Raw genomic sequence first — 24,388 nt, forward strand, 5'->3', positions numbered from 1 at the left:
CCACCCCCACCACCAAAAAAAGAAGAGGGGAAAAAAAAAGTAAAGAAAATAATAAGGGGGAAAACCCAAGACACACTTCCTATGGGAAAAAAAACCCAGCATGTAATTTCTGTCCTTGACGGAATGTATTAAATAAGCAAACACCCCCAACAAGCAAAACAAGTGTAAAATGTAAAAATATTACAAAAACTAAAACCCTCTCACATGCATAAATGAAAGATTGCACACAAAGAACTCACATCTTTTCAAGCTTCAATAGTAAATATTCTGCTACTATGTATCAAATACTGCATGCTTTGCCCAAGCTAAGATGAAACCACATCATAAATCAATAAGCAGATGAGGGTAATGTCCTTCTCAGTTCAATCGATAGGGCAGATGAAGTTTACAGAGCTCCCTTCCTCTCTGCCATCTTGGCTCCTCCATCACTGTTTTATACATTAAATCTGTTGAACTTATTTATCTACGGTTGCAAGTTTGTACCCTTAAACAACACTTCCTTATGCCCTACACCCTGCTAACCATCTCTCTGCTCTCTATTCTTACTCATTTGGCTTTCTTAGATTCCACATATAAATGAGATCATACAGTATATGCTTTCTTTGTCTAATTTATCTCACAAAATACCATCAAGTTTCATTCCTGTTGTCACTGAGTGGCAGAATTTCCTCCTTTATTATGGCTGAACAATATTCCTGTGTCGGGGGTGGCTATCACATCTTTTATTTATCCATTAGTCTGTTGATGAATACAAGTTGTTTTCATAGCTTGGCTATTAGAGATAATGCCGCAATAAAAGTGGGAGTGCATGATACCCTGTTTTCATTTTCTCTGGGCACATTTCCTCAAGTGGAATTGCTAGACCATATGGTAGTTCTATCTTTACATTTCTGAGGAATCTCCATGCTGTTTTCCTGAGTAGCTTTACCAGTTTACATTCCCATCAAGAGTTCTTTTTCTTCTCCACGTTCTCAACAACACTTATCTCTATATTTCTTGATGATAGCCATTTTAACAGGTGTGAGGTGATATTTCACTGTAGTTTAGATTTACATTTCTTTGATGATTAGTAATATTGAGTATCTTTTCATGTACCTATTGGCCATTGGAAGTCTTCTTTGGAAAAATATCTATTTAGTTCTTTTGCTCATTTTTGTTTTTCTTTTTATTAAAAAAATGTTAATATTTTTATTTATTTTAGAGAAAGAGAGAGAGAGACAGTGCGAGCAGGGGAGGGTCAGAGAGAGAGGGAGACACGGAATCCGAAGGCAGACTCCAGGACTGAGCTAGCTGTGAACACAGAGCCCCAATGCGAGGCTCAAACCCTCGCGTGAGATCATGACCTAAACCAAAGTCAGATGCTTAACTGACTGAACCACCCAGGAGCCCCCTTTTGCCCATTTGTAAATTGGATTTTCTTTTCTTTGCCTTTCTTTTCTTTTCCTTCTCTCTCCGTCTCTTCCTTCCTTCCTTCCTTCCTTCCTTCCTTCCTTCCTTCCTTCCTTCCTTCCTTCCTTTCTCTCTCTCTCTCTCTCTCTTTCTTTCTTTCTTTCTTTCTTTCTTTCTTTCTTTCTTTCTTTCTTTCTTTCTTTTTCTTTCTTTCTATGCATAGAGAGAATTATGTGTTTCGAGCCCAAATATGCCAATTTGAATCACCCCAGTTCTGTTACTGTCTCACCAAATGGCCCTAAACTACTCTCTTAATATCTCAGAACCCCAAATTTCCTTATTTATGAAATAAAAATGATAGCATATTCTGTACTAGGTTGTTGCAAGAAAGACTTTAGATCTTATATTAATTGCCTGGCATGTATTAGGTGCTCAATAAATGCCAGATGTTGTTTTAGTGTTAGTGAATTGTATGAGTTCTTTATATATTTTGGATGTTATAACTCCTCATCTGATATATGGCTTGGAAGTATTTTCTCCTATTTTGCAAGTTACCTTTTCATTTAATTTTCTATTTTTTGACAATGTAGAAGCTTTTAGTTTGATTCAAACCCACTTGTTGAATTTTACTTTTGTTGCTTGTGCTTTCAGTGTCAGACCTAAAAAAATATTTACCAAGACCAATGTCAAGAATTTTCTTTCGTATGTTTTCTTCTAGGAGTTTTATAGTATTAGGTGTTATGTTTAAGTCTTTAATACATTTCAAGTTAATTTTTTGAATGGTATAAGATAGGGGTCCAATTTCTTTTTTTTTTTTCATCAGATTGTCTACTTTCCCCAACATCATTTGTTGAAGAGACTATCTTTTTTCCACTGAATGTTCTTGACTCCCTTGTCAAATATCAATTGATCATAAATGCAAGAGTTTAGTTCTGGGTTATCTGTTCTGTTCTATTGGTCCATCCTTCTATTTTTATGTCAGTACCATACTGCTTTAATTTTAACAGCTTTGTGGTATAGTTTGATATCAAGAATTGTGATGCCTCTTGCTTTATTCTTCTTTCTCATGATTGATTTGCTATTTTAGTATTGATTTTTTAATTCTATAAAAATGCTGTTGGAATTTTGATAGGAATTGTGTTGAACCCATAAATGGTTTTGGATATATGGATGGATATTTTAATAACATTAATTCTTTCAATTTATGAACATGGGACATATTTCCATTTGTTTATATCTTCTTCAATTTCTTCCATCAATGTCTTGTAGTTTTCATTATACAGATATTTCACTTCCTCCCTTAAGTTTATTCCTAAGTATCTTTTGTTAGTTTTAATGCTATTTTGAATGAGATAGTTGTCTTTATTTCTTTTTCAGATGTTTTGTTGTTGGTGTACAGGTGCAACTATTTTCTAGGTGCTGATTTTACATCCACCAATCTGCTGAATTCGTTGCTTAGTTCCAATAGCTTTTTGGTTACATCTTTAGAGTTTTCTGTATATATGTTCATATTATCTGCAAATAATGATAATTTAACTTCTTTTTTTCTGATCTTTTGTTTATTTTTCTTGCCTACCTACTCTATTTAGGACTTCCAGTATATCTTGAATATGAGTAGTGAGAGTGAGCACATTTGTCTTGTTCCTGATCTTAGACCAAAAGCTTTTGCTTTTCATCGTATGTACAATGCTAACTGTGGGCTTGTCATATATGGTTTTTATTATGTTGAATAATAAAAACCTTCTATAATCACTTTGTTGATAATTTTTCTCATGAAATGTTGTTATATTTTGTCACATGCTTTTCTGCATCTATTGAGATGATCATATAATTTTAATCTTTAATCCTATCAATGTGGTAGATCAGATTTATTGAGGTGCATATGTTAAGCCATCCTTGGATCCCAGACATAAATCCCATTTGATCATGGTGATTAGTTCTTCCAATATGTTGTTTAATTTAGTTTGCTAATATTTTCTCCAGAATTTTTATATTTACTAGGGATATTGGTCTATAGTTTTCTAATAGCGTTTTTGTATGGCTTTGATACCAGGGTAACATTGGCCTTGTAAAATGAATTTTAAAATGTTCCCTCCTTTTAATTTTTTGAAAGAGTATGAGGATTGACATTAATTCTTCTTTAAATGTTTGATAGAGTTTGCTGGTGAAGCCATCTGAATCCAAGGTTGTCTGTGTTGGGAGAATTTTGATTAGTGACTCAATCTCCTTACTCATTATTGGTCTATCCAGATTTTCATTTCTCCCTGATTCAGTCTTGGTAGGTTGTATGTTACTAGAAATTGATCCATTTCTCCTAGGTTAACCATATGGTTAGTCATAGATTGGCATATGATTGTTCTTAGTAGTCTCTTATAATTCTTATTTCATGTTATCAGTGTAATGTCTCCTCTTTCACTTCTGATTATTAAAAAAAATAAAGAAATTGACACACCATTAACTAGGCTAACTAAGAAAATGAGAGAGAAGATTCAAATTTTAAAACCAATCTTAGTTTTGTTGATTTTAAAATTGTGTTTCGGGGCGCCTGGGTGGCTCGGTCGGTTAAGAGTCCAGCTTCAGCTCAGGTCGTGATCTCACTGTTCGTGGGTTTGAGCCCCGCGTTGGGCTCTGTGCTGACAGCTCAGAGCCTGGAGCCTACTTCAGATTCTGTATCTCCGTCTTTCTCTGACCCTCCCCTGCTCGTGCTGTCTCTCTCTGTCTCTCAGAAATAAATAAAAAACTTTTTAAAAATTGTGTTTCTTGTTTCTGTTTTATTTATTTCTGTTCTGATCTTTACTATTTCCTTGCTTCTGCTAGCTGTGGGCTTATTTTGTTTTGTTTTTCTAGTTCTTTGAGGTATAAAGTTAGGTTGCTTATTCAGTATCTATTTTCTTAATATAAGCATTTATTGCTATAAACCCCTCTCAGAACTGCTTTTGTAGCAGTTTTGATATGTTGTATTTTCATTTTTCCATATATCATATTATATATTTATATATAGTTATATATTATATATAATTTCTCTTTTGATTTCTTCTTGGAGTCAGTGGTTGCCCTGGAGTGTGTTATTTAATTTCCACATGTTTGTAGATTTTTCAGTTTCTTGTTGTTATTGATTTCTGGTTTAATAATATTGTGGTCAGAAGATACTTGGTATGATTTCAGTCTCCTTAAGTTTGCTATTGCTTTGTGTCCTGTCATATGGTCTATCCTGGGGAATGTTACATGTGCACTTGACAAGAATGTGTATTCTGTTTTTGTTGGATAGAATGTTCTATAAATGTCCATTAGGTCCGTTTGGTCTAAGGTATGCTTCAAATCCATTGTTTACTTGTTGATTTTCTGTCAGGATGATCTATCCATTGCTGAAAGTGGAGTTTTGAAGTTTCCTGCTACTGTTGTATCATTGTCTATTTCTCCTTTAATCGGTTAGTATTTGCTTAATACATTTAGGTGCTCCAATGTTAAGTTTGTATATATTTATAATTATCATATCTTCTTGATGAATTAGCTCCTTTATCATTATGTACTGACCTTCTCTTATTATTGGCTTAAAAACTGTTTTGTGTGATGTAAGTGTAGCTACCCTGCTTTCTTTTGGTTTCCACTTGTATGGAATTTCTTTTTCCATGCCTTCACTTTGAGCCTATGTGTGTCCTTAAAACTGAAAAGAGTCTCTTATAGGCAGCATACAGTCAGATCTTGTTGTATCTATTCACCCACTCTGCCTTTTGACTGAGGAATTCAGTCCATTTACATTTATAGTTGTTATTGATATGTAAGGACTTACTAATGTTATCTTATTGTTTTCTGGTTGTTTTGGTATATGTTGTTTCTTTTTTCATACTGTCTCTGCCTATCTTTGTAAATCGATATTTTCCATGGTTTTTTGCTCTTTCCCTTCTTTGTTTAGATTTTATGCGTCTATTCTAGGTTTTCGCTTTGTGCTTAGCATGAGTCTTATTGAAGTTACAATAATTGTAGTTGCATCATAAGTCTGATTGTGGAGATCAAGTGTCAAGTAGATTAAACAGCCCAGTTTATGCTGATAGTAATTTACCTTTGATTGTCTACAAAAGCCTCACCCTTTTTCTCCCCTTTTTTATTTTGATGTTATTATGTAAGTAATAACATCTTTTTATATTGTGTATTTACTAATAAGTATAGGAGCTACAATTATATTAATGTTTTTCCTTTTGTCCTTTGTACTATATAGTTAAGTGGTTACCACACCATCCTATTAGGATTTTCTAGGTCTGACTGTATATTAACCTAAAGCAGTGGTATTGTATATTTTTGTATGTTTTTATGCCATTGATTAGCATCTTTTCATTTCAGCTTAAGTAACTCCTTTCAGCATTTCTTACAAGTCAGGTCTAGTGTTGATAAAGTCCCTCAGCTTCTTGTAAGAATTATTTTTATATTCTGGATACAAGTTCTATGGAGGATATAAGTATTGCAAATATCTCCCAAGTCTTTAACTTGCCTTTTTACTCTCTTAATGATACATGTTGGTAAACAGACATTGTTAATTTTAATGTGGTCTAATTTGTCAATTTTTAAAAATGATTTTGCTTTCCAAAGTTATAAATGCATGCTAGGCTTTCTTCTCATTTTATTGGGTACTTTTCATATTCAATTTATAATCCAGTTTGGATTGTTTCTTTTTACATATTGTAACATAAAGGAAAGGAGCAGAGAAAGATTAAGAGAGGAAAGAGAGGGAAGGACAGTTGGGATGAACCTGGAATGTACATATTGACGCACCTACAAGTGGCTGTGGGTGAGCTATGAATATCACAGAGGCAGGAATTTCCTTATTTTCTGGTTCATACTAACATTGTATACGGGTGTGCTTTGCAAATGCCACGAAAATCATGACTGAGTTTGAAGTGAACACTGTCCACTTGGAAAATAATGTTGTGTCTGTAGAGGAAACTCTTGAGTGTCCACCATCCATTTTACTGCTTTTTCTGCTTAATCATAGCAATGATAAGAGTGGGACTTTAAGATACAAATATTTGTGAATTTTCAGCTGAAGTGCTTCTAGTTCACCTCAACTGTCTAGCTGATCGTGAAGTTTGGGAATATTCCTGTTTTAAATTCTGCTGTGCTGAGCCTCTTGGGACAGGGTTCTTGGAGTATAGAAATGCCAATACCTGTCATGGAAGAAAACTGTTGTTTAGAATCATTATCCTCTGACTGAGATAGAAACCAAGCTGGAGTTGCCAGGCAGGGTGACACAGAATGAAAGAGAGAGCTGAAGTACTTCCAAGACAGACAAGGCAAAAAAGCAAGGGCAGGCAGGGCAGGAAGAATGAGAAACACCAGTACTTCGGAGTGAGACCTTGGGAGGGCAAATATCTTAGATTTTCGAGTTACAATAATTGTATTTGCAACATTTATGAACATAAGTCCGATTGTTGAGATCAAATGTCAAGTCTCTGCAGAATTTTTGACACACCATATATGATAACTGCAGAATGTTATCTGTAACAAGAAAGAACATAGAAAATAAGACAGTGACCTAAGTTCTCTAAAAACAAGTCACACCTGGCACTATTCCTGTCAGCGGAAATGTAATTAAGCATCAGGGTAGGTTAGGGATGGCTTCACAGCTTATACTTCCAAGAGGACTGAGGCAGGGAGATGTAGAAATCACAGCCCCCTTCATGGTCGTTTGCCTGAGGTCCCTCTTACTCTATGTAGCTGCCTCATTCCTTTTCCTGGTGGAAAATTAGCAACTAGTGCCTTTGTGTCTTCAGAGTTAAAATCTGGTCAGTTTTATTTGGAATATGGAACCCCCATCTTCTTCCTCCTGTCTGCATGCATGGGGACCTGAGCTCAGAGGCATTCTGCTCGCTGGTTCCTCTCCTAGATTAGCTTTGGTCTGAGATATAAAATCGCTGAAGTACTCTCCTAAGGACTTTCTAAGGTTCTCACAATACCTCTCCTGGCCCTCTAACTTACCCTGGAAGATCTTTAAAGACATGCATGACTCAAACTTCTGAGCAGTACAGGAATCAAAGCCTCTTCTACAGCGATCTGTCCGTGTGCGAAGGTGGCATGTTATACACTTCAGTGGTGTCACTGCTGGAGAATGTAGAGCTGGTGTGAGACCAGGGACACGCTAGAAGGAACTGGAATTATCTAGACCTGATTGCGGAAAGTGCAGGGAGTAGATGAGGAGCTGGTGGTGGGTGGAAGAGCACGTAGTAAACAGTTGGGGTTCTCATTGACTTCAAATCCCAGAGAAATGCCATTATGAGTATAAAAGGATTCTTCTGCTCCCTATTTTATCTTCTGCTGTTTTTAACCTGGGTAACTTAGAGCAAAGACTTAGCCTCCATGGCCTTGTTTTTTCCAGCTTTAAAATGGTTCTGTTAATGATGGCTTAGCCTACTTGGCAGTACTGTAGATAGGTGGGAGTGTAATAATAAGGGCGAATGCTTTAAAATATTGTACCCAAGCTAGTGTTACTAACATTTGCTGCTTAGATATTGTGAGGTAATATACTCTGTAATTTTGAACTTTGAATTGAATGTATATAAATTCCTCATGAATTACAATGTATTAGTGACACTTTACATGGTATTGCAGGGTGAACTAAAAAAAAAATACAGGTTTAATAAAACAAACAAAAACCCTCTCCCTGGTGCACCTAAGTGAGAAAGGAAAGCAGCACTTATTGAGCATCCAATTTGGGCTGTGCTCTCTCACTTCATATCTGATTTAATCATCACAAAGCCCAATTCTCGGATGAGCAACCAAAGGTACAGAGATTTTAAGACAGCAATATTCAAAATCTGATTCTAGAGCATACAGTATTTTCTTTCTCATAATACTTGTTTTCATATAAAGACTCTGATAAAGGTATCAAAAATCATTGTCCAGCACGAAAACAAACTGTAAAATTATTCATCATAGACTGACCAGCTCTCACAGCAAATGGGATACAGATTTATGAGTGGAAAGGATTACCTAAGGAAAATCTTGCTAGGATTTTGGATTATGCGGAATGGTAGGGACAGAATGGGCAAAGAGTATGAAGGGGCAGCCATAGAGGCTTGAGCCTCTGGTGAGGAATGGCAGAATGTTGAAAATGTCAGAGAAGTTGCCCCTTAAGGCAGAAGGAGCATTCTGAAGAATGGCTTCCCCTCCCTCCATGGATACCTACTCTACATGTAGGGTTTCTAGGGGTTCCCTAGATCCTGCCTCTGGAGCCCACTTCTCAGGTCCGTGACTCACCTGCAATGAAGCAGAAAAGGAAGGAGGCTATCAAGAAGTGTTTGTCCATCCTGAACCAGAAGTCCCTTGCACAGGAAGAAAAGAAGCCAGGAACTGCAAGAACAGCTCTTTACGCTATAGGGAGGAAACCTTCTTCAGCACAGGGCATGCCTAAGGGAAACCAATCACACAAGTTTTCTCTGGAAGCTCAAGTTCAATTTCTCTCTACCCCATAGCAAAGAATAATGCTAATTAGTAAAGTTGAGGGTTTACATTAAACTAACTTTGTTTTTTAATTATAATCTTTAGACAGTAATTATTGTTATAGTTGTGATATTATCATTCTTATCCTAATTTCCTAATTTTACAGAAGAGGAAACTGGGGCTTGGTGAGGTTCAGTATCTTACCCATGATTACATATCTAGTGGAGGCCACACTTTTAATCAGCTTGATTCAATGCCTCTTGGAGATTTATTCATCCATTCAACGAATAAATATTATTGAGAATTTTTGTGTGCCAGGTACAATTCCACGTGTGAACGTAGAGAGATGTATAAGTAAGAAAACTCACGAAGCTCCTCACCCAACAGGAAAGAAACAGGAAAGTGAAAGAGGAAAAGATGTATAATCTATGATCAACCAGAGCCTTCAACCTAGAACTTCTGATTCTCAGCCCAGAACAACTTCAGCTTAGCAGAAATCTGTCCTCCACTGTCAAGTACTATTTATTATGTAGAGCTGTGAAATTCTCACTAGAGTTGCCAGATAACATGATCTTTACCAAATTTATATTGTGAGCTGGCTCAGTTTTCTCTGATTTAGGTATCTATCTCTACAAAAGTTAACTCAGTTAAGGTTCACATGGGTAAAGCACTAGGAAACCATGACTAATCCTGGCATTCTAAGTTTCCTAAACCTGTGTCAGTGAGCTGATGATACCTTGGCTAGAGGTATTAGGAATCTTCCATACAGAGCTAATTTAAAGACATATTTTTGCTTATAGGAATCATAGGTTAATTAAAATATATCAAGTTTGACATTTTTAGATATCAGGTGAAGATTGGGTGGCAGAAAGTCTTATCTCAAATGTCACAAAATTTACAATATTCTTTTTCTATGCCCATTCAGTGTGGAGCCAATCATTGCCTAAGAGGAGAGACATGAGGGAATTTGTATCTTTGAAAAAAATTGACTCTAGAATGAAGAGCAAGATTGTGAAGTCTTGAATCTAGTTTTCTATTCTGCCATATTTCATGAGTGAATCTTAGAAACTGGATGGTATTTTTTCATGACTTTTCAAAGTCCAAAGGCTTATCAAGAAGGCAAAGCCCTGAGCCTTTGATGCTTGTTTACAAGGCCAACAGGGCATTTCATTTGTCACCTATTTTCTCTGATTTATCTGTTTAAAGAGAATGGCTCTACAACCATAGCAAATGAAGTAAAGAACATTCCAGGTTAAACTGCAGTTGGTTTTCAACGTCCACTCTCCTTCTTTCAAAGTTCCCCTTGGCAGATGCTTTCTGAAAGGCCCATTGAGTTTTGAATCCTTTTCTACTGGATTATTTCTAGTTACGATTATGAAGTTTTGCAACTCTACCCAAACATGGGGCATTCTGACTTACTCCTCATCCTCTCCCAGAACCTCACCCATCAAATTTTCTCTTGGAAACAATTTTCTTCTTCATTTAGCAAAGCATACGAAAGAATAAGTATTAGAACCTACAAGAGGCTGTGTGGTACAATGGAAAAAGAGGATTTTCCTGGGAGTCTGAGACCTTTGGTTGATTACTATGTAATTCATGGCATCTTTAGCAAGCCATTTACCTGTGATTTTACACTTCAACAATTCTGTAGTCCTTTACAACTTGAATATTCTATGGCTTCATAGTGTAAATCATGAATATGGGCACTAAGATCTGTTATTCAGACCTAGCATTTTGCCTGGCACATCGTGATGTGCTGAACATATGATGGATAAATCTCACATGATACCACTATCCACAATCTCACTGATACAGAGTCTCAAATTAATGCACCCCATGGCAAGAAAGCCATCTACTCAGCCTAAATGCCATTCGTCCTGCTCTGAGCAGAAAGCAGAACATTGTGTCCTCATATTCTTGGCCTCTCTTGGCTTCAGGGTTGGTAACTGAGATCTTAGTGATACCACAGATGAGCAACCCTCTTAATTCAGCTTCTCAATGCTGCCCCTTTGTTTTGGGGAAGAATGGACATAGAGTAAAAAATCAGGCTGCTTTGTTCCTTGGCTTCCAGGGGAAGTAATGGCTTTCCAGAGAGTATACAGAGGCTAGAGTGTGAGATAATGATCTTGAAAAAGTCTGGTAGAGAGGAGCCTGTTTGCAAGGCCCAGGAAAATCACCCCCAGACTTCCAATTGCTGGTAGTAAGAGAGGTGAATGAGAGAAGAACAAAAACCAACATTTACTGAGTGCTTGCTATGTGTCACTTCTACTTGCATTGGCTCACAGAGCCCTCACAGCACCTGGTAGTGAAGTGTCCATGAAGCAGTCCAGCTGAGGTTCAAGCACAGATCAGTGTCACTACCATTCTCTTTGTTCACGATATTGCCGTTAATATAATTTTTTAGTTGAAAAGTCCCAATGGCTAATGAAAAGTTTTAAAAAACCCTTTCAGAACTGTTTATGGACTGAATGTATGCATGTGTGTAAACAGACTTTTGTTAGTACCTTGTCTTGATTCCTGACCAAAATTTATTAATATGGGGTTTAGTGGCCTCTTAGTTTCAGGAGAAAATTTTATATTTTTCATTAACCTCTGGTTGGGGAGCAAGAGTTGCTGTCTCCTTCCAAGTCCTTCTAGCCGGACTAAGAATCAAATTGACATGAGACAGATTAAGAGAAGAAAACCAAATTTAATAGCATATCTATGGGGATCCACACAGACACAGAAATTACAAAGACAGGCAAAATGAGGTATAGATATATAGATATATATCCACTCAAACTAAGGAAAAGGGGGCAAGGGCCTGGGGCCTCAGGAGGAAAAGAATGCAACTTATGAGAAGATTAAAAAAAGAGTAAAGATTGGTAAACAAATGTTTGCTGGACCACTCAGAAAGAGTGGGACACAGAGGACTAGGTTCCTCCCATCTACCATACCTAGTTCTTATCATACTGTAGTTTTACCTAGAGGTGATAGCTTCCTGCAGCAGGTCCTCCATCTAAATTCTTTCAAGAGGTTGAGGGGTGATTTTCCTGAAACTGCTGGCTTCTGATTGCTTTTTAACTCAATCTTCATGCCAAAGAGATCCATCTTGCTAAGATGGCGACTGTGGAACCAGAAACTACCCCTACTCCTAATCCCCTACCTTCAGAAGAAGAGAAAACAGAATCTAATCAGGAGGTTGCTAACCCAGAAGACTATATTAAACATCCTCTGCAGAAACAATGGACACTCTGTCTTTTTAAAAAATGATAAAAGCAAAACTTGGAAGCAACCCTTCAGCTGATCTCTAAGTTTGATACTGTTGAAGACTTTTGGGCTCTGTACAACCACTTCGGGTAGTCTAAGAATTTAATGCCTGGCTATGACTACTCACTTTTTAAGGATGGTATTAAGCCTATGTGGGAAGATGAGAAAAACAAATAAGGAGGATGATGATTAATTACATTGAACAAACAGCAGAGACAAAGTGACCTGGGTCACTTTTGGCTAGAGACACTGCTGTGACTTACAAGAGAATCTTTTGATGACTACAGTGATGATGTATGTGGAACGGTTGTTGATGTTAGAGCTAAAAGTGAGAAGATGACCATATGGACTGCTGAACGTGAAAGCAGAGAGGCTGTTACACGCACAGGGAGGGTATACAAGGAAAGATTAGGACCTCCTCCAAAGATGACTGGTGATCAGTCTCATGCAGACCCAGCTGCTCAGAGCGGCTCCACCACTAAAAATAGGTTTGTTGCTTAAGAAGATACCTTCTGAGTATTCTCAGAGGAGACTGCATCAAGCAATCAAGATTTGGGAGCTAAACCAAAGCCTCTACCTGCATTGAAATTTGATTTCCATCTAAATGTTGCTAAGATATAAGAGAAGTCTCATTGGCCTTTGTCTTGTACTTTTTTTAATTAAAAAATTTTTTTAAAATTTATACCCAAGTTAGCCAACATATAGTGTAATAATTATTTTCAGAATAGAATTTAGTGATTCATCACTTACATACAACACCTAGTGCTCATCACAACAAGTGCCCTCCTTAATGCCTATTGCCCACTTAGTCCTTCTTCCCTCCCAGCACCCCACCAGCAGCCTTCAATTTGTTCTCTGTATTTAAGAGTCTCTTATGGCTTGTCTCCCTCTCTGTTTTTATCTTATTTTTCTTTCCCTTCACTTATGTTCATCTGTTGGAGATCTTAAATTCCACATATGAGTGAAGCCATATGATATTTGTCTTTTTCTGACTGACTTATTTCACTTAGCATAAAATGCTCTAGTTCTATCCATGTTGTTGCAAATTGCAAGATGTCATTCTCTTTGATCGCTGAGTAATATTCCATTGTGTGTGTGTGTGTGTGTGTGTGTGTATGTGCACGCCCCACATCTTCTTTATCTATTCATCAGTCAGTGGACATTTGGGCTCTTTCCATACTTTGGCTATTGTTGATAGTGCTGCTATAAACATTGGGGTGCGTGTGTCCCCATTTAAACAGCACACCTGTATTCTTTGGATAAATGCCTATTAGTGTAATTGCTAAGTCACAGGGTAGTTTTATTTTTAATTTTTGAGGAACCTCCATACTGTTTTCCTGAGTGGCTGCACCAATTTGAGGAATGCAAGGGTGGTTTAACATTAGAGGAAGGAATCAATTTAATTGTCCACATTCATGGAAGAAGAAAAACAAAACTACAATGATAAAAATTGAATATCAATTTATAATAAAGTCATCATCAAATAACAGTAGAAGAGAACTTTTAAAATTTGATAAAGAGTGTCTATTAATATCCACATAATAGTGAATTACCAAATCAATAGTCTTTCCAACAAATTGTGTAGGCAAAAAATGTAACTTTGCCTTTACACTATACAGAAACATTAACTTTAAATGGATCATATATGTGATGTAGAAATTAAAATGAAAAATCTTCTAGAAGAAAACTTAAGAGAAAATATTCACCACATTCAAGTAGGCCAAGTCTTCCATAACAAAACATGGAAACACAAATCATTGAAGAAAAGAATTACAAATTTAATTTCATCAAAATTCAAGTCTTCTGATTTCTAAAAATCACTACTAACAAAACACCAAGGGAAGCCACCGTCGAGAATATATCACACATGTCTCATGCGTACACCATTTCATTTGATTAGTGAGGCCTTTTGAGCTTTTGAGCCCTGCCTCTTTTACTGAATTATCAAGACTAAGTTGACTCACTCCCAGATGTAAATATCAGTCTAGAAAGCACATCACGGGGCTTCCTTGGACTGGGCTTCAGTTTTCATGAGCACTCAGTAGGAAATCCATACCTGCTTTTGAAATGGCTAGAGTTGTGTCAAGGAGGTGAAAAGTCTCAATCTCCAAGTGGACATTGCTTCTTTGTGGCCTGAAACGCCAACATCTGACTATCATTAGCCACAGTGTCTGTAGTTCAGAAAGGTCATTAGGGTTGAGAATTTTAAAATAGACGCCGTAGGGGTAGTGAAACTTCAGTTGGTAGCTTAGTTCTGGGAACACTGAGGTGATGTCTGTCCCTGAAATTTATAATTATATGATTTGGATGAATAGCCCTAGGACAGATGACTGGAGGAGATCAACCAGGACCTTTCACAGAAAGCTGTACATGACAAAAGTCCCGAGATGTTTGTTGTGTTTCTGCTGTGTATTGTCTTTCTGGTCTGCCCAAATAAGGGTAAGTCATGGAGACACAGGGAGAGCTGGTTGTTGATTAAGAGATGGGCAGATGCTGAGGAAGGGGAAATTTCCAAAGTTGGCTCTTTGGGTGTTGGCAAATGTATATGAGATTATTACAAAGAAGATTTTTCTTTCCCCCTCCCCCCCAGGTGAATTTAAGGATCATCTGACAGGTACAATTATGTCTTGTCCACAATCTTTGGCAAACAGATCATCTGTGACGTGTTTAGGAGCAAACCTCCTCTCAATCTTCAGAGAGGGTTGTAATCCATTCTTATTCTACAATCCTAGGAGTTCTATCTTCTCCCAGACCAAGTTATTCCATTTCTTGGAATAAGGAAGCTGAAATCTCATTTGCTTTCCTTTCCCCATTATTGGACAAAATCATCGGGTTAAATAACTGGTTCATTATTTGGTCCTTAGATAAATCTTATAGGAACTCTGATCTTTTGAAATCATATACAACAATTGATTTATGTCTGTAAGTTGTCATTCACAAGATTATCAAAGGAGTCAAGGGCCAGAGAAAGATTAGGAGCCATCAGACAATGGTAAGTTCCTGCAGAGAAACCCACCAGCCTGGAGAATCTTCTTCAGACTGCATCTTTTAAATACCTCTTTCTGTGTCTGGCAGAATCTGCAGCAGCATGTTATAAATGCCAAAAATATCATCTCGGGTTATGCTATGACATCATGAAGATCTGCACCCTAAAGGACCAAGAGTCCTGTGCTGTTGAGAATGTTTACTTCCTTACAATAAGAGGTAATGTGGAGTAGAGAGTGGCTGAGAAATAACAGCCTGTAAGTGGATGAGTGGATGGGTAAAGATAGGGTGGTCATTTAGAGGGGATGGCAAATATGGATTTTTCCTTCAGACAATATGTCTCCTATCAGTTAAGGAAATACAGTCCACTCTCTGGGTCAGTCATTGGCAAATTCAGCCTTGTAGCTCACTGGAGCTTAGTGAAAGGTTCGCGAGGCTCTGTAGAGAAAATATTCCTGAGAATAAGATGGAAGGAAATGGAGTCATTACAATTGTGTTCTCTCTCTCTCATCTCTTCAGGGCGAAGTATGTATTATTATTCCAAACTGTCATGTATGCGCAACTGTGAGGACATCAACCTCTTGAATTTTGATAGAAGAACAGAGCTCATTTGTTGCAAAAATACTAACTATTGCAACCTCCCTGAGGGAGTTTAGTTCCGCATCTATCCTGGGTTTGGCATCACTCTTCAACTCACCCTTCCTGATATCTCTTCCCCCAAACCTGTATTTTGCTTTCCTCTTCCAACCACTGGTAGAGAGTGAGAAAGCCAGCTAATGAAAGTCACAAGAAGAGAGTGGAGGGTAGCTGAGTCTCATTAATGATGGAAGACTAAACTAGACTGAAATTTTATAAATCCATGTTGCTCACATCTGGAAGTTTGGATTTACTTATGATAGAAATAAGGTTACTACAAATAAGGTTGGGTTTGGAACTGGTTATTTATTATCTCCTATATGGTAATGCAAAGAATTGGGTCAAAATAACCCCAAATTTTACTAAGAACTTTATGGCCATACTTTATGCTTATCTATAACTACTCCTCTGGTTGGAGTTGAGATTCTCTTTGGATTAGCCTTGACACCTCTTGGTGCTGCCCTTTTGCCCAGGGGCTATGGAGATAAAAGAGAAATAGGTCTGGCTTCCCAATTTGTTGGCAACATGAGCCATATCTTTCTTTGGTAGAACTCTTAGAGGAGGGAAATGTCAAGCATACAGAAAACTGGACAGGCATAGGACTGAGGCATCAAAGAAAGGGCATTTCAGTTTGTGGAAACTAAGATTTGAGAGACAATTTGGTGTGGGTGAAATCGGCTTGAATTATCAGGGCCCTGGCTGGCCAGGTGATCAGTTAACACCAGATTGGAAAAGGTGACTTAATTGGGAATGGAGACCTTGTGCAAGGATGGCCAGTCAGTTTCTCCTTATAAAAATGAGGAAAGGGATGCCTGAGTGGCTCAGTCAGTTAAGCATCTGACTCTTGATTTCAGCTCAAGTCACAGACTCACAGTTTGTGAGTTTGAGCCCTGAGTCAGGCTCTGTGCTGACAGCATGGATCCTGCTTGGGATTCTCTCTCTCTCCCTCTCTCTCTGCCCCTCCCCTACTCATGCTCTCTTTCTCTTTCTCAAAACAAACAAACAAACAAATAAATAAATAAATAAATAAACTTTAAAACGAAGAATGAGGAAAAAATAGAATAATAAAGCAGGTGGCACAGTAGTTGAAGATAATTGAGTGAACAGAGATGCCATGAGGTAGTGTTGTAGTCACAAAATGTCCTATATAAGATGACATTATGAGTAAACTAACAGTATGGGATAGCAGAAGTTAATAGTAGTGGGAAGAGAAGTAGGCAGACAGAGTGAAATAAATAGGCAGAGAGAAATGGAGTAGCATTGATGGTGGAATGTGGCCAAAGTGGTGAAGTTTTCTCAGATACAGAATAACCCTGGCACTTCTCTCCTTATGAGGCCTACTGCAGTTCCTGGTTATGGATTTACATGAGCTTTTTTCTCCTTTATTAGGCCTTATAAAACTCTTAATAAACCAACCACCCCTCTACTTGAGTAGTTGGATGTATTCTGTCTGTGTCTGAGAATATAATCCTTTCTGTGGAATTCTCATTTGGGATTTTACAGAGACAAGACGAGAGCCTTTTCAAAATGGACAGATTGAAAACGCCAATGTAATGTGGATATTTTGAGTTGGGGAAAGACACATTTTTACTCCTAGCTGTAGGAATTGCTAGGGGCTTGCTCACCCATTGACTCATGGGGTTGGGAGACATCAGTCTAGAGGAGAAAAACAAGAGAGACAATGTTTTGCATTGGGTTTCAAAATAGACTTTAAAAATACACTTCACACGTGTTAGAATGGCTATTATCAAACAGACAAGAGATAACAAGTGTTGCAAAGATGTGGAGTAAAGGGAACTCTTGTGCACTGTTGGTGGGGAGATAAGTCGGTACAGTCATTGTGGCAAATGGTATGGAGATTACTCAAAAAAATTAAAAGTAGAACTACCATCTGATCCAGCAATTCCATTTCTGGGCATTCCTCCAGAGGAAATGAAATCACATTCTTGAAGAAATATCTGCATCCCAGTGTACCTTGCAGCATTCCATTTGTGTGTGTATGCAATGGACTAGTATTCAATCATAAAGAAGGGAATCTTGCCTTTTGCAACACCATGGACCTTGAGGGTATTATGCTAAGTGAAATATATCGGAAAGACATACTGTATGTGCTTGCCTCTGTATGGAATCTAAACACCTGAACTCAGAAATCTAGAGTGGTGGTTGCCAGAGGCTGAGGAATGGGAGGAATGGAAGGATGTTGGTCAAAGGATATAAACTTCTGGCTATGAGATGAATAAGTTCTGGGGATCTACTGTACAACATGGTGATTATAATAAATAATACAATATTATATACTTCAAAAAAATATTTGCAAATCAATGTTTGGACAGAGCTTGGCTTTGTTAAACAAGAAGAGGGCTCTTTCCTTGATGGCCTTAGAGCAAATGTTGGCATTCTCAGTATCAGAGCATTGGTGTTTTTTTTTTTTTAATGTAGTGAATGATTTTCATTTGGTTTTGGTGCCCTGCCCAAATCCTCTTAACTCATCAGTGCTTCTGCCACCCACCTGCACTAAGTGTTGGCTTATGACAACTTGAGAGCTATTTACTGTGCAGATTTGTGCTCTGTCAAATAGGAGCTGCTTTGCTCAGATGCTAAGCTCCCAACCTGAGTATAGACCACAGCCAATAAATGGCAGACTCCTTGCATCAAGATGGCACAAAGTCTGTGGTGCAGTTTGTGCTCCAGAGCTTCTCCAGGGGATCCAGTCTCCAGCTAAGACCATGTTCTTGTTAAAATATCCCCACTGACCTCCCTCGCTTCTGTTTTCCCCCCTCAAATTGTAAGAAGACAATTGTTTCCACCATCACTGGGAATGACCCTCTAAAACAAGAAGTTAGGTTAGAATATGAAGTTACATGTCAGTATCTACGAGTGACAGTGTGTATAGAGTATAAATGGACTCCTCCTCAGGAATGAGGAGAATCTTTCTTATTGGGCTTCCTAGATAAAAATGTTCTAAGCTTGGATATTACCTTTCGGTTCACCCCATCTTGGGATTTTCATCTTAGTTCCATTTTCCAACTTGAACAAATGAACACAGTAAGACCTAGGTGAAAATTTCTTTATTCACGTGATACCACCCCAAATATCAGTCCTCTGATATGCACATGCTATTTTATCATATATGCATGTAGTTATGCAGGTGATTTTTCTTCACATATCTTTTAAAAGACAGTAATTTGGCTACTAAGCTAACTGTTAACTTGGAGTTGACTGGTAATTCATACAACCTTACACATTAGACCAAATAAAGTCACATGTATTAAAGATTTAAACATAATAAACTGTGGGAAGCCGCCAAGTTTTCTGGCTGCCTCAGGCAAGGATTATCACTCTCCAGGGAGTGAACCAGTAAACAAGATTTGCATCTGGAGGCTGGAGGTTGCCATTTCCTGGTCCAAGATTTTGGCGACGGTCATGCTGGGCCAGACGTAGAGTGGCCAAGGTGCACAAAAGATCAAAAACCCCATTTTGGATTATTCAGTGCTAGCTTCCCCTCCCCAGCGTTGCAGAGGCAAGTCTGAGCGCTTCTTTTGATATGCATTTGACTCTGTTTACCTGGTAACCGATCTGGGTCAGTTCTCCGCCCCAAAATTCTATATAAGAGGAATTATTTTCTTAATAAAGGGAGGAGAAGAAAGAAGAATAAAGAAGCTAGAGGCTTGATCGGAAACCGTGTGCTGTCTTCACTCTCTGCGTCTCCCTCCTGCCCTGTTTTTCTCTCCCTCCCTCAGGTGAAGGACCCACGACCGAGTCGCGCTCAAAGCCGGGGACGAGCGCGCCTGGACCTGGCGAGCTAGCGCACCGCGGCACCCGCAAGTGCCGCCCCAGCCCGGGGTGGAAGCAGACGGGCGGACGAGCAGTCCCCGGGCACCGGGTAAAGACAATAAACAAAAAAACTGGGGCTCCTGGGTGGCTCAGAGGGTTGAGCAAGCCTGGCCAGTCTCCACTTTTTGACCGAAAGTAGCAAAGTTATAGAGGAGCTTGTGATATGCGGGAGATAGTGTGGCAGCCATCTTTGAAAAAGCACTCTCTTTTTCTAAACTCACTATTATATTAGCAATCTAGTGAAAGAGGAAGCTCTTTGAATCATAACATCAATCACAAGCAGGATAAGATTGATAGATTTGACCACATACAGAAGTGTGGTGTGTGTGTGTGTGTGGGTGTGTGTGTGTGTGGGTGTGTGTGAGAGAGAGAGCACGTGCACGTATACATCAAAGGGCTAATCAGGAACAACTGGCAACATGAGAGCCCACAATTCCTTAAATTGACACGGTGAAGCGTTGTCAGTCATATGTATATGTATATATATAATATATAATATACAATGGATAAATCTTGAAGGTTCCCATTATATGAAAAAAATTTGTGTGTATGGTGATAGATATTAATTAGACCTATTGTGGTGATCATTTTGCAATATATACAAATATCAAATCACAGCGTTTTACCCCCGAATTTACACCTACTATTTTTATGTCAATTATATCTCAATTTTTAAAAATATCACAAGAGGAATGCCTGGGTGTCTGACTTTGGCTCAGGTCATGATCTCGCAGGTTCAAGCCCCATATCAGGCTCAGTGCTGACAGCTCAGAGCCTGGAGCCTGCTTCGGATTCTCTGCTCCTCCCCTGTTCACACTCTGTCTCTCTCTCTCAAAATAAATAAACATTAAAAAAAATTTTTTTTAATTTCACGAGAGGGGCACCTGGGACACTCGGTCAGTTGAGCATCTGATTTTGGCTCAGGCCATGATCTCACAGTTCATGGGTTTGAGCCCCACTTTGGACTCTGTGCTAACGGCTTGGAACCTGAAGCTGCTTCTGATTCTGTGTCTCCTTTCTCTTCCCCTCCCTCACTCATGCTGTGTTTCTCTCTGTCTCAATAATAAATAAACATTAAAATTTTTTTAATTTAAAAATATCACAAGAAATGAATTTTAATTTGGAGGGAAGGATGAAACAAGATAAAAAATAATACACATAAGGAAGCAAGCTTTGTGGCAGTGTTGGTAATGAAAGTCAAAAAGTAGAAAGAATCAGGATTGCCTAAATCAAGTGTGATGCACTGATATGCTGAAATACTTCGCATCTATAGAAGTGATATAATATCAATACAAATATATGGATTTGAAAACATGTTAAAATATGTTCAGTAAAATAGGGGGTTTTAAAATAGTGCAGTTTAGTTTGATCCCATTTTCACTTAAAGTCTATTATCTATCTACCTCTCTCTCAAACAACATTTTTATTCATCAAATTTTAATAGTGAAAAATTATGGCATTTTAATATGTTATCTAGCTTAAGCATTGAGTTGATATACTTTTCTGGCATAAGTTTATTTTCTTTTCCTATGGAAGTAAAACCATGGAAAAAGTTTCAGTGAATCAATATAAAAGGACATTGCAACAACCCAGATGTTGGAGTTAACAGACAAAGAATTTAAAATTTCTATTATAAATATTCTCAAGAACTTACAGAAGTAAAGAGACATGAGGGAATCTCAACAGAGAGGTGCAAAATACAATAAAGAACTATTTGACAAAAAATTTCAGGCAATAGTAATGTAAGTAATTTATATTTTTTCCTTTTTTCCTTTTATTTTAAAAAAGTAAATGTAAAATTATTTTTATAGCTTAAAAACTAAATGAAGGACATAAATAATTAAAAATTTTTTAACATTTACTTATTATTGAGAGATACAGAGAGACAGAGCAATAACAGGGGAGAGGCAAAGAGAGAAGGAGACACAGAATCCAAAGCAAGCTCCAGGCTCTGAGCTGTCAGCACAGAGCCTGACATGGGGCCTGAACTCTCGAACCATGAGATTATGACCTGAGCCGAAGTCAGTCACTCAACGCTCAACTGACTGAGTCATCCAGGTGCCCCAGGACATAAATAATTTAAATAGGATAACACTTGGGGTGCCTGGGTGACTCAGTTGGTTAAGGATCAGACTCTTGATTTCAGCTCAGGTCATGATTTCCTGGTTTGTGAGATCAAGCCCCACATGGAGCTCTGTGCTGACAGGGCAGGGTCTGCTTGGGATTCTCTCTCTCCCCCTCTCCCTCCTCCTTCTCATTCCTCTCAAAATAAATGAATAAACTTAAAAAAATAAATAGGATAACACTATGTTATTCAGTAAATCAGACATACCAAAGTAGAAGATGGGTTAACTTTCTTTTCAGTTATGGTACTGCTGGCAATTTGCTAGGTTAGGTAAAAACAGCTAACAAGATCATCACTAATGTCTGCATAGCAAAGATACTGATGAAAGAATAATCAATAATACAAAGCCATGAACTACCAAAATTTTTCCTCAATTCCATTTATCATTGTATAGGTATATAAAAGCCAACTTAGGGGAGTGATAGTCATGGAGGGGGGCACTTGTGGGGAAGAGCACTGGGTGTTATATGGAAACCAACTTGGCAATAATCTACTAATAAAAAAATAATAAAATAAAAGAATACAGGTTCAAAAAAAACAAAAAATAAAAGCCAACTTACAACAACTTCAGTTACTATGAAAACAGAAAGGACCCCAAAAAAATAAAATCATAAATGAGGGAGGAATAGCAAACACCATCACAAAAATATAAATATTTTTAAGAAAATGTTATGAAAAACCTTATGCCAACAAATTGGGCAATCTGGAAGAAATGGATAAATTCCTAGAAACATGTAAATTACCAAAACTGAAACAGGAAGAAAATAGGAAATTTGAACAGACCAATAACCAGCAAACAAATTGAATCAATTATCAAAAACTCCCAACAAACAGAAGTCCAGGACCAGATGGCTTCACAGGTCAATTCTACCAAACACTTAAAGAAGAGCAAATATATATCCTTCTCAGACTATTCCAAAAAATAGGAAAGCAAGGAAAGCTTCCAAACACATGCTGTGAAGCCAGCATTGCCTTGACACCAAAACCAGATAAAGACACCCCTAAAAACCCAACTACAGGCCAATATGCCTGATGGACACGGATGCCAAAATTCCCAATACAATACAGTAAACCAAATCCAACAATGCATTAAAGAATGATTCATCAGGGGGTGCCTCGGTGGCTCAGCCAGTTAAGTGTCTGACTTCGGCTCAGGTCAGGATCTCACAGTTCGTTGGTTTGAGCCCCACATGAGGCTCTGTGTTCACAATTCAAAGGCCAGAGCCTGTTTTGAATTCTGTGTCTCCCTCTCTCTCTGCCCCTCCCCAGCTCATGCTCTGTCTCTCTCAAAAATAAATAAACATTAGAAGAAAACTTTTTAAATGATTTGCCATGATCAAATGGGATTCATCTCTGGATAGCAAGGGTGGTTCAATATTCTCAAATCAATCAATGTAATACAGCACATGCAGAAATAAACCTTTGACAAAGTACAACATCCATTCATGATTAAAACCCCCCAACAAAGCAGGTGTGGGGAGAACATACCGCAACGTTTTAAAGGCCATACATGAAACCCCACAGCTAATATCATCCTTAAATGGGGAAAAATTGAGAGCTTTTCCTCTGCAATCAGGGAAAAGACAGGGATGTCCACTCTCAACACTTTTATTTAACATAATACCAGAAGTCATGTCCACAAAAATCAGACAATAAAAAGAAATAAAAGGCATCCACATTGGCAAAGAAATAAAATTTACACTATTTACAGATCACATGATACTATATATAGAAAACACAAAGGATTCCACACACAAAAAAAAACCTGCTAGAACTGATACATGAATTCAGAAAAAGTTGGAGGATACAAAGATCAATGTGCAGAAATCTGTTGCATTTCTATACAGCAGAAATGAAGCAGCAGAAAGAGAAATCAAGGAATTCATTCCATTTACAACTGCACCAAAAATCATAGGATACCTGGGAATAAGCCTAACCAAAGAGGCAAAAGATCTGTATACTGAAAACTATAGAATGCATATGAAAGAAATTGAAGGTGACACAAAGAAATGGAAAAACATGGATTAGAAGAACAAATATTGTTAAGATATCTATACTACCCAAAGCAATCTACAGCAATCCCTATCAAAATTCCACTAGGTTTCTTCACAAAGCTAGAACAAATAATTCTAAAGTTTGTAAGGAAACATACACACAAAGAAACCCCCAAATAGCCAAAGCAATCCTGAAAAAGAAAACCAAGGCTGGAGGCATCATGATTCTGGACTTCAAGCTGTATTGCAAAGCTGTAATCATCAAGACATTAGGTACTGGCACAAAAACAGACACACAGATTGATAGAGCAGAAGAGAAAACCCAGAAATGGACCCACAAGTACATGGTCAACTCATCTTTGACAAAGCAGGAGAGAATATCTAATGAGAAAAAGACAGTCTCTTCAACAAATGGTGTTGGGAAAACTGGACAGCCACATGCAAAAGAATGAAACTGGACCACTTTCTTATACCATACACAAAAATAAATTCAAAATGGATGAAAGACCTAAATGAGAGACAGGAAACCATCAAAATTTTAGAGGAGAACACAGGTTGACCTATGCCAGAGCAACTTCTTACCTGACACATTGCTAAAGGCAAGGGAAACAAAAGCAAACATGAACTATTGAGATTTTATCAAGATAAAAAGCTTCTTCACAGCAAAAGGAGCAATCAACAAAACTAAAAAGCAACCTACAAAATGGGAGAAGATATTTGCAAATGATATATTGGATAAAGGGTT

General features: G+C 37.9%; 2 protein-coding genes and 1 pseudogene across 4 annotated transcripts in view; 2 read left to right on the forward strand and 1 right to left on the reverse strand.

Moving 5' to 3' along the window:
• The window catches only part of PATE2 (prostate and testis expressed 2), a 57,741-nt gene that overhangs the window by 24,821 nt on the left and 8,532 nt on the right, over positions 1-24,388 (forward strand). Inside the window, exons 3-4 of one of the 2 annotated variants that reach the window (XM_029915287.1) lie at positions 15,145-15,273; positions 15,574-15,850. In XM_029915287.1, coding sequence (XP_029771147.1) covers positions 15,145-15,273; positions 15,574-15,710 — 266 coding nt within the window. In that variant the 3' untranslated portion in view covers positions 15,711-15,850. Of the gene's footprint in view, positions 1-15,144; positions 15,274-15,573; positions 15,851-19,430; positions 19,574-24,388 lie in introns of those variants that run through there. The other variant, XM_029915290.1, reaches the window with a different exon arrangement.
• PATE3 (prostate and testis expressed 3) lies at positions 5,988-14,187 on the reverse strand. Of its 2 annotated transcripts, XM_029915292.1 has the most exons (4): positions 14,126-14,187; positions 8,638-8,751; positions 7,360-7,482; positions 5,988-6,879 (listed from the first exon to the last, which is right to left on the reverse strand). In XM_029915292.1, exons 2-4 carry the CDS (start codon positions 8,684-8,686, stop codon positions 6,755-6,757), a joined length of 297 nt encoding a protein of 98 aa, XP_029771152.1. In that variant the 5' UTR covers positions 8,687-8,751; positions 14,126-14,187; the 3' UTR covers positions 5,988-6,754. The 2 variants fall into 2 exon arrangements, with proteins under 2 accessions (XP_029771152.1, XP_029771153.1); XM_029915293.1 differs by lacking the exon at positions 14,126-14,187 and having other exon boundaries at positions 7,360-7,479; positions 8,638-8,693.
• On the forward strand, positions 11,920-12,570 carry LOC115306633 (annotated as a pseudogene).

The sequence above is a fragment of the Suricata suricatta genome, chromosome 11 (genome assembly GCF_006229205.1).
Source record: "Suricata suricatta isolate VVHF042 chromosome 11, meerkat_22Aug2017_6uvM2_HiC, whole genome shotgun sequence".
Taxonomy (NCBI): Eukaryota; Metazoa; Chordata; class Mammalia; order Carnivora; family Herpestidae; genus Suricata; species Suricata suricatta.